Raw genomic sequence first — 10209 nt, 5'->3', positions numbered from 1 at the left:
CACACACACTGGGTAGTGCTGGGAACCCCTGGCGCAGGCTGGCCCCTGCCAGTGCCCTGGGAGAAGGCAGGTGGCCACCTCCTTGCCAGCCTTCTCACTGGGCACTGCTTGGGGCAGATTTCCAAGGACAAAGAGCCCCACCATCTCCAGACCCACAGCCTACCCTGGCCTGCACCTCCATGGCTGGTGGGAGGACGGAAGTCCTTTGGGGGTCACTCAGCCTCATCCTGGGAGTGATTCATATACTACAGAACCAGGCTGCTGGCAGGTCTGGGGATGTGGATGCAGGGCCTGTTTTCTGCGGGGAGCCCAGAGAGGACATTCCGAAAGGCTCTTGGAGGGTTATTTTTTTCTGGGGATAAGGACTGAGGGACAGGACAGTGAGCAGCAGTCCTGGGGTAAGACCAGTGTCAGCCAGAGAGCTCAGAGTCTCCCTCTGGTCCCTCCGCGGGTCTTTTCTGGGCTCTCCTTAGAACACAAAAACAAGAGCTGAGACCCAAGTCGGGCCCTCTCTCCCTGTCACCCATCTGTCAGTCTGGCTCTCTGGCTGCCCATCCCCTGTGTGTACACTAGGAATTCTGAAGGGAACCGCTTTGCTCCTAGCTCGGCTTTCCTTGGGGTATCATCCGGTGGGAAACAGGAGCAGTGGGCACAGCCAACATCCCAGCTTTCTGGGGGAGGGAATCTCGGGGCTGGGCGGAGCGAACAAGGTGGTCCAAGTGGACCTCGGATTCTTTCCGTCGGGCGGGGCAGCGCTGGGGGCAGTGAGGGTGGAGCTGGGAATTGGGACATCTTCCCTGTCACCCGCCTCAGAGTCGCCCCCTGCACCTGCGGAGGAGCTTGGAAGGGGGGTGCCAGTCTGTCCTCTCTGACCCCCCGGGCCCCTCGTGCGGGGTTCGAAGAAGCGACCCCGCGCGGGAGCTCGCGGCTCCCCAGACGTGGTGGGGGGTGGGGTGGGGGCGGCGCTCGGGGCTCCGGGCCCCGCCTCCAGCGGCTCAGCGACGGACCCTCCCGGCGGCCGGGTGGGGCGAGGGGAGGGAGGAAGGGGCGAGGTCTGCCTCAAGAGGGGCGTGTGGCCGGCGCAGCCCGTCCGGCGACTGGGGCGCGAGCGGCCGGCGGCGAGGGGAGGGCGGACGGTCCGTGCCCCGACGTACGTCAGCGCGGCCGGGGAGGCGGCGGCGGGACGGCAGAGCGGGCGGACCGGGCGCCGCTCCACCCGCGCCCGTCTCCGCCGGGGCCCCGCGCCCCGGGCCGCCCGCGGCATGGACAGCGCGGCCGCCGCCGCCTTCGCGCTGGACAAGCCGGCGCTGGGCCCGGGGCCGCCGCCGCCCGCGCTGGGGCCCGGCGACTGCGCCCAGGCGCGCAAGAACTTCACGGTGAGCCACCTCCTGGACCTGGAGGAGGTGGCGGCCGGGCGGCTGGCGGCGAGGCCCGCGGCCAGGGCCGAGGCGCGGGAGGGCGCGGCGCGGGAGCCGTCCGGGGGCAGCAGCGGCAGCGAGGCGGCGCCGCAGGACGGTGAGTGGCGCGGGCCGGGGCCGCCGAGGGCGTGGGGACCGCGGGACCGGCCCGGGCGGAGTGCGGCGCTGGAGGGAGGCGGCGCTGCGACCCTGGGGCGCGGGACACGGGGCGGGCTGCCGCGGACTGGAACTCTGGACTAGGGCGAGGGACCTTCGGCCGGAGCCGCCTAAAGTCGTGGGTGTGCGACTTCGGGGAAGGGGCTGCCCTGGCGCCCGGCTCTGGAGGCAGCCCGTGCCGCCTGGGAAGTGGGTGCGATTCAGTCGGTGCCATGTTGCAGCTGGAAGACGAGGCCTTGGAGGGGCAGAGCATCGGGGTTGGGCAGCTGGGTTTCCACTGTCCCCCATGCCCGCCAACTACTGCCGCAGAGGGTTCTTGGGTGTTGACGCCTGTGTGCCCCCACCCTGCAGTGTGCCCAGGATCGCGTCCTGGGTAGAAGGGCTCAGCCCTAAAGAGCCAGCCAGGCCTCTCTTCCCCTGCAGAGGTTAAAGGCCATCAGGAAGGGGCTTTAAAAACAAACAATCCACCCAAGTGGCTTTTTTCAAAATGTCACACAGGATCACAGAGTCCTAGTCCTTGGTAAGAAGGGGTGGGGGCGGGGAGAGCAGGAGATGAGGATAAAGCAGCAGAGGTCCCAGCAGGACAGTTTCCTGGAGGCAAGGCAGAGGGCAAGACAGATTGCCCAAGCTCACCCATCCTGCCCTGCCCTAGCTCTGGGGGTGGGCTAGCCTGCTGGGGGCTCTGGGCCACCTGGCTTTGTTCTAGTCCCCCACAGAGTCTGCGGGGTGAGCCGGGCTTGGGTCCCCTACCTTCCCGCCCACCTCTGGCATCCCAGTTCCTACACCAGCCTCTTGGTTCCGGGGATGCCCAAGCTGGTGGGGAGCCTCGTTCTCCCACAAGAGGGGGACAGGGACAGTGGAGGTGACTGCAGCCTAGTCTGAAACCCCATCTGGGAGCACGTGTGTCCTTAGGACAGCATCCTGCTGCCTTCCACAGAGCACCTTCCAAGGGCACCCTGCCCCGGCCAGCCTGGTGAGGAGGGGCCACTGGCTGCCCCACAGTGTGTCTTCCCCCCCTCCCCAGGCACAGGCCTGACTGTTCCCTCTACCTTCTAGGGTTGGGGCTTAGACCCCTGATGGGAAGGTGGGGAAGGCCATGACAGCCCCAGGACATTGGTGGACCCCCCGGGGCTCTGGCTGGCTCCCCTCGGGGAGAGCAGGACCTGGTTCACCAGGGGTGGGGGAGAAGGAAGGAGAGAAGGGATGGGGGCAGGGTCTGGGCAGGAGGCCAGGCCTCTCCCAGGTGGGGCCCCCAAGGTCTCCCAGGGGAATTCTCCTGGGAATCCAGATGGCGGCTGTCGTCTGGGGATGTGAGCACCTGGATGGGACCACTGAGCCCCTGGGCAGCTGGGTCCATGGTGGGAGACCCCAGCAGCCCCCTGGGGCCTGACCACCTCCCCCAAGAGCCTATGAGGCCTCCTGAGGAGGGGCTTCCTGCACACTGGGGGTGTCTTGAGGGGTAGAGGACATGCTGGGTCCCTGTGGGGTCAGTTGGGACAGTCTGGGCCAGGCTCAAGGAGTTGCTCACCAGCTGGCCTCTGCCTCAGGAGCCACACCCAGATCTGCCCTGGGACTGTGAGGCGGCAGCGGTGAGTCCAGGTCTGTTCATCTCTGGTCATGTGCCTCTTTCCACTGCCATCTGTCAGGGATTCCCAAGACCAGAGGGATCCGAAGCGGGGGGGACCTTTCTCCTGGTGAGCACAGCATGCACCACTGGACCCTATGAAAGTGGGCATCCAGGGCTGGGGGTGCCAGGACTCCAGACCCCGGGGCAGCACACGTGGGCTGTGGCTGACACTGGCCCATCCTGGCACCCCCTGAGGCCTCCTACCTGCTGGGAAGTGTGTTTTCCTGTGGCTTCTGGGCTCTCTCCAGGTCCAAAGAGAAAGACTGGCCAAGAAGGAAGCCACAGTTCCTCCTAGAAAAGTTGGGCTTAGTAGGGAGACGAATGGGCTGGAAATCTGGTAGGTTTTCAACCTGCTGAGTTAGCAGGCTCGAAATTCTGAAAAGTTTTTAAAAATCTTTTGTTTCCCCAAGCCACCAGTAGTACCGCTCATTGCTGCCAATGACTTCCCAAGACCCGTCTTTGCCTCGGGCTGGCCGGGGAGGCTGTGGCTTCACCCGTGACTCAGAACAAACCAGGGTCTCGGGTTCCTCCCAAATCAAACGCTGAGGGCTGTGCGGGCGCTGAGCTATGCCAAGCACGTTAGGAAAATAAACCCTCGTTCGCCGCCTTAGCAGTGACTTACAACAAAAGAACCCACGCTCTTCACCAGGGTTTCTCTGAAGCATTCCCTCCTGTGGGCAGGGCGGAAACCAGGACGGGACACACTGGGAAAATCAACAAAGGCCCTGGAGGCGGCAGAGCTGAGACCCTGGCCATGAGGCCCCAGCCTGCTGCAGGAGGGACCAGGCAGAACCCCTGCGGGTCCACTTTTCAGACATCCAGGATGCTGCTGCGCTGCTTGCAGTCTGAGCCTGGGGTGGCCAGGGCGAGCGTGGCCCTGGGTGGGCCACCAAATCCAACAGGGTGATGTGGTGGCTAGCCATGGGCCGGCTGGGCCAAGGGAGGGCCTGAGACACCACTGAATTTGGGAGACAGGCAGACTCGCTTTCAACTTTTTTAGTGGTGATAAAATATGTCTAGCCCAGGCTTTACCAGGTTAACCATTAGCGGGGCACAGATCCTTGGCGTCAGGGACGTTCACACTGCCATGCAGTGGTCCCCACCTTCCACCCCTAGAACTCTTACGTCTGAAGACGGTCACTCCACACCCAACAGGTAACCTCTGCCTCCCCGCCCTGGGTCCCTGGGCCGCTCTACTTTCTGTCTATCAATTAGGCCACTCTAGGGGGCTCCAATAAGTGGAATCAAACAGTGTTTGTCCCTAGTGCTTGGCACCTCCCTTGGTGTGACTTCTGAGAGGTTCACCCTGGAGTAGGTCGCAGCCATGGGGTCCTGCGCCGTGTGGGCGTGGCTTTGGCTCATCCTCCTCAGTGTCACCTGGGTCTCTCCACCTGTTGTAAGCAGTGCTGCTGCGAAGTGTGCAAACAGCCACACACCCCAGCTTTCCATTCTCTGGGGTGTTTCCGGAAGTGGGCTGGCCGGGTCCTGTGGACACTCTCTGCAGTTTTTTTTTTTAATTATCACTAGTTGATAGACCTTTATTTTATCTTTTTTTATGCGGTGCTGAGAATCGAACCCAGTGCCTCACACATGCGGGGCAAGTGCTCACCGCCAGCCCCAGACCCAGCCCCAGACCCAGCCCTCTCTGTAGTTCGAAGGGACCGTAGTTCGGTTCTCTCGTCGGACTCTGGGTTGCTCTGCATCCGCCGGGAGTGGGCTGAGGGGACGCGAAGCGTTTTCTGGAAGCAGGTCTTCTAGGAGAGTCCTCTCCCCCGGCCTCCTCTCCTCCCTGGCCTCCTCCTCTCTCGTTCCTGCTGGGAAACCGAGTCATGCTGCTCAGCCAGAGCTGGCTGAGCCATGGGGCGCCTGAGGACCGGTCCTGGCTTGTGATGCCGGCTCTACATGTGGCCTTCTCCGGGTCCCACCTGGACATGGGAGATGGCACACAGGTGTTCATGAGTCCCTTCCTAATTGGTCACGTCTCCACCCGGCCTAGAAGACCACTCTGTGGTGGCTGAGGTCGTAGCCCAGTGGTGGAGCACTGGCCTGGCCTGAGGAGGCCCTGGGTTCCATTCTCAGCCCGCATAGAAATAAACTAAAGAAAGCCACTCTGTGGCCCGTTCCCTGGGCTTGTGGTGTCTCAGAGCCTGGGCCTGGTGCCTGGACTCTCAAGCAGATGAGGGCATCTCAGCACAGGCCCCGGGAGTGGGGAGAGGGAGGACCTTTGGTGGCAGCCAGTGGCTGGGGCAGTAGTGGGCCTCTCCGTCCCTGTCCACGGGAGGACACCTGCTGTTTCAGGAGGGTCCTGCCCCTCTATGCAGCAGACCTGGAGTGGGGCTTGGGGCCTGGCACAGGGACCTCAGACCCCCAACATCCTACAAGGCCTTCCTTTCAGGTAGGCACTCAACAGTCTAGAGCTGTTTCTCCCAGAAGATTCTGGAAGGTACCTCTGGAACACTGCTTGCCCACACCCTTGAGGCCTAAAAAGAATCCCAAAGTTCAGTGTTGCCATCTGTGAAACGGGAACAAGGGGCATCCTTTATGGGGGAGCCCTGAGTGTATGGGGTACCCAGCACTGTAGGTGCTCAATAAAGTGACAGCTGCTTGAGATGCCCTCAGTGACCCTGCAGATCAGGCCCGGCTGGTGATTATCATCCCTATTTTTTTGAGGCCCAGAGAGGCTAAGTACCCTGCCCAAGCTCTCACAGCTGGGAAGGGAAGGCTGGGCCTCCGTCTCCTGCACAGCTCAGGGAGGGGAGGGTGAAGGAGGAGCTGCCCCTGGCTGTGGGGAAACTTCTGAGAGGGGTAGGGAGGTGGGGTGGGCCTTGAGGGCCGGCGCCGACTGGGGCTTTCAGGATGGACATTGTGTGTACGCATCTGGGGCTTCTGAGCAGCAGAGACCTGGGGTTGGGGTGGCTTGTCCTGGGCAGGGCTGTGAGGTCAGGTTGGACCGGGCAGAACTTGGCATGTCTTCATGGTGACCCAAACCTGAAAGGACAGTGGCCAACCGTGGGTGGAGGCAGACCTGGGGATTGCTTGGGGGACCGTGTGTCCCTGAACACACCCCACAGGAGGGGTGACTGTGCACTGCCCTGGGGAGTGAGGGGGAGGGGCGTGGAGTGAGGGGGAGGGGCGTGGCCATGGTGGGGCCTCCCCCGGGCGCATGGCCAGCAGAGTGCCCACTGTGCGGCCCCAGCCTCCTGCTCCCCGCCATGCTGGCCCCCACCATCCAAAGCCACCCCGGAGCCCCGGGAGTTCTGAGGCAATGTGACCCAGTGTGCACCCCCAGGCAGGTGCCTGGCTGCGTTCGGGGGGCCGTGCAGCAGCTGGGGGAGGGGCTTCTCCAGGTCCTCTGCAGCCCAGTCTGGGGCTGGTGGGGTGGGGGCTGCCCAGCTTTTGGGGGAGTTGGAGGTGATGGAGTAAGGCAAGAGTCCCCACCCCTCACCCTCCGTACACCTGTCTGGACTTGGAGTGCCCAGGAGGGTCCCTGTGGAGCAGAGATGGGACAGCCCCCAGCTCCCTGCTCATCCCTCCTCCCTCCCTTCCTTCCTCAGTCATGGCACCTTCTTTGCCCCCAGCGTGGGTGGCTCCTGCCAGGAGCTCCCTCTGTGCACACAGTGGGTGGTTTGAAAGTTTTGCCAACAGGAGCCACTTGTAGCAACTGTCCAGGAAGCTTCCAGAACTGTCATCTCAGAGTGAAGGGGTTCTCAGGCCCGACTCACGTTAGTTTAAGACACTCTCTAACCCCGCTTTGCGGTAGGTCGGTGAGAACCCTGTCAAAAGCTGGCATTTGGGAACCACATGTCCCCGACTCCCAGACACGACACGCATACCCGCTCACACCCCATGCCGCACATGCACACACACACCACATACACCCCATCCCGAGGCTCCAGTCTGGCCTGGATGATCCCTCCCAGGCTCTTGGTGGCCAGGGTGGACAGGCAGCTAGTGGACGAGCAGACAGATTTGCTGTGTGCGGGCCAGGGGTCAAGTGCCTCTTGCGATGTGCTGTAGTGGGGAGCTACAGAGCTTCCTATTTAGACGGAGGGAGGTTGGGGGTCTCGCCAGGCTCCCACACCCAGCAGAGGCGCTGAGACAGGGTGTCCCTCAGCATCCGGCAGTAGGGGAGGTGACGTGCGACAGAAGCAGGTTGCACCATGCTCGTTGGCCTGGCAGGGCAGAGCTGACCCCCAGCTGCCCAGAAAGAGACTGTGCGCCCAGTGGTGCCAGGCACAGCCCCCTGTGGCCCAGCCAGCAGCCTGGACGCTCAGGCTGTCCTGGGAGTGACAAAGCACTGAGCCCGGGTCCCTTCCACATCTGGGAAGCTGTTTGTTCCCAGCCTGGCTCCTGGGGACCACCGTGATGACAGGACATAGTCTGCGTGAGGCCCTTTACGGGTAATGATATCTTTTATTGTGTCCTAAAAATGAAGCAGGCTCTGGAAGATATTATTTTTGGTCTCTTTGTGATTGGTTATGCTTTTCTGCGTGTGGGATGGGCAGCCGGAAGCCCCAGTCTGGAGGGTCGCTGGGCGGGCTTGGAGGGCGCCCAGAGGCCATTGCTGGACAGAGGTGGCGCCCTCCCGCAAGGCCTGAAAAGGGCAGGGTGCTTAAGGATCTGGAGGCTAGGAAGTGTCCACAGAGGGACCCTCCAAGCCAGAGCTGAGCAGGTGCTTCTGAGCCTTGAGATGCAGTCAGGGGCCCTCAACTAGGGCTCGGGAAATTGGGGCTCCCACTTGGCCTTGCCCGACTCTCCAACCCGGGGCACGCCTCGTTGTTGGGTTGAGCCCAGCGCCCCGTGTGCAAAACAAGAGGGTTGGGCCGTGTGTTTCTGGCCATATTTTATGAGCTTCCACGAATGGCTGCCTTGGAATCACCCAGGGAGCTGGTTGAAGTCAGTGTCCCAGCTCATGACATCAGATTCTGGCTCCAGGGCCTGGACCTCCACATTTAACGGGGCCCCCAGTGATTTTTATACCCTGCTGAAGGCTTCCCCGGAGCTGCTGTGCTCCTTCACCTCCATCTTCCCACAGGGCTGGCGAGGCTGCCGCAGGGTGCAGAGGTTGGTGAGGCTCAGGAAGCTTCCAGAGGGAAGGGCTGGAGCCCAGGAGAGGGAGGGAGCTGCTCGGAGGCTGAACCCACCCCCAGACCTGGCTGCAGGAAGCCACCCTGTGGGGTGAGGGGAGGACAGCTCTTCTCAGCCACCCACAGCAGTCTCACCCCTTGGTACCCGCCTTCAGAGGCCCAAGGAGTTAGGGGGAAAGAGGTCATTGTCCTTACTCCCCGCTACCTGCAGAACTGGGGTCTCTGCGACCGTGGCCACTGAAAAGTCCCCTCCTGGCTCCCTGCCCACTCCGCCCCTCTGCCACCCTCACTCTGTTGCCCACTACACCTCCCACGGGCTCCCCTCCAGGGGTGCCCCTAGGGTGGGCATGCACTGTCCCCAAGGAGACGGCCACTTCTCCTAGCCTGTCTTCTGCCCCCTCCTCCTGTCCCCTTGTCGGTCCTTCCTGGCCGCGGGTCTCCCCACCCCTGGCCTCCCTTCCTGCTGTGGGCGCCGACGTTCACACGCCAGAGATGGCGTTATTAAAAATGACATTTAACCAGGGCTGGAATTACCACGCGGATGGCTGCAGACCTCCGAATCAAAGTGGGAGCCGCCAGGCGGGCGCGCCTGGCAGGGGCCTCGCGGCCTCCCCGCCGCCAGAGCTGTGCACGGGCCTCCCATATAAAACCCCGCCGAGGGCCGAGGTCTTGAAAGCCATGCACCTCCTTTCATTAGACTAACAAATAACACGTAACAGAAAACAGCTGTGAACAGCAGCCCCTAATGCTCTCAAGATGGGGCTGCCGGCGGCCAGTCCAGCCAGTGGGCAGCAGGTCCGGCTTGGTCTGCCCCCACACCAGGGGGCGCGGGCCCTGGGGAGCGCCTGGGAGCCCCTGTCTCCAGGCCTCCTCCTGCACCCGGCAGGCAGGCGCTGGGAGCTCCTTTTCCCTTGTCCTCTGGCTGGGGGGGGGGGGTGTCTGAGTGCAGGGGAGGGTTCCCCAGGGGGTGGGCTGCACAGCTGAAACCAGAGGTCAGGTTTTGAGTCCCAGCTAGGGCCTGAACCTGCTGAGGCCTTGCTAGGTCCTCCTCTCTGAGTTCCACACTTGATATAGGAGGAGAATCCTGCCTCGTGGCACCAGCTCTTCAAGATTTGGGAGATGATGGATTCAGGGTGCTGGCAGCTGAGCTCATGAGGAGTGCTGAGAAAGGGTGTCTGCTGGCCTGGTTACAGAGAGGAATCACAAGCTCAGAGAGGCTTAGCAACTTGCCGGAGACCACACAGCCTAAGGCTGTGCATCCCTGCAAAGCCCCCCGCCCCCCCACTGACCCTGTGGCCCTGTAAGCCAGAGAGGCTCTAGCTGCGGACATCATTTCAGGTTGGGTGTTGGGAGACTGGGTGCCTCCCCCAAACCGGAAACATGGGCCTCGCAGCCCAAACCTGGAGAAGAAGGGCTACATCCCAGACTGGGGGAAGAAGTCCAGAGAAAACAGCCCAAAGTTGGGAGGAAAGACAAATTGGCACTTTGTTCCATTTCCCTTTGTGATGAAGCCACAGAAAAGGGACCCTTTTGCCTTGTCCTGAGAGCCAGGAACATGAACTCTCTGCTCCCACCGAGATATGCTCTGTTTTCTGGCTCCAAGAAAACTGGACGGGATTCATTCGTCCGCTCATCCACTCAGGGCCCGGGTCTGTCGGCGGGGACACTGTGCAGGAGACCCGAACACAGGCCTGGCCCTGCGGGCATGGGGCTGCGCTCAGAGCAACATGGCCGCCTGCTCTCAGCTGCGACATGCTGTGGCTCTGGCTGGATTCTCTGCAGGTGAGGGAGGGAGGTGAGGCCTTCACTGTGCTTACAGAGCAGAGGCCCAGAAAGGTGGAGGGACTTGTCCACAGCCCCCAGGTCCAGGGGGCCGAGGAGCTCTCCCTGTCCTGCCAGGAATCCAGACCCCACTCTTCCT

The 10209-nt window shown here is 62.5% G+C and overlaps 1 protein-coding gene across 1 annotated transcript in view; it reads left to right on the top strand.

The window, feature by feature from the left end:
* The first annotated feature begins 1093 nt into the window (after positions 1-1093).
* PRRX2 (paired related homeobox 2) overlaps positions 1094-10209 on the top strand; it is a 35635-nt gene continuing 26519 nt past the window's right edge. The window contains exon 1 of the mRNA XM_081279153.1: positions 1094-1515. Coding sequence (XP_081135279.1) covers positions 1263-1515 — 253 coding nt within the window. The 5' untranslated portion in view covers positions 1094-1262. The remainder of the gene's footprint in view (positions 1516-10209) is intronic.

The sequence above is a fragment of the Spermophilus citellus genome (assembly GCF_964194105.1).
Source record: "Spermophilus citellus genome assembly, chromosome: 2".
Lineage (NCBI taxonomy): Eukaryota > Metazoa > Chordata > Mammalia > Rodentia > Sciuridae > Spermophilus > Spermophilus citellus.
Note: the sequence above shows the minus strand (reverse complement) of the source record. Positions and strands in the feature narration are given on the sequence as shown.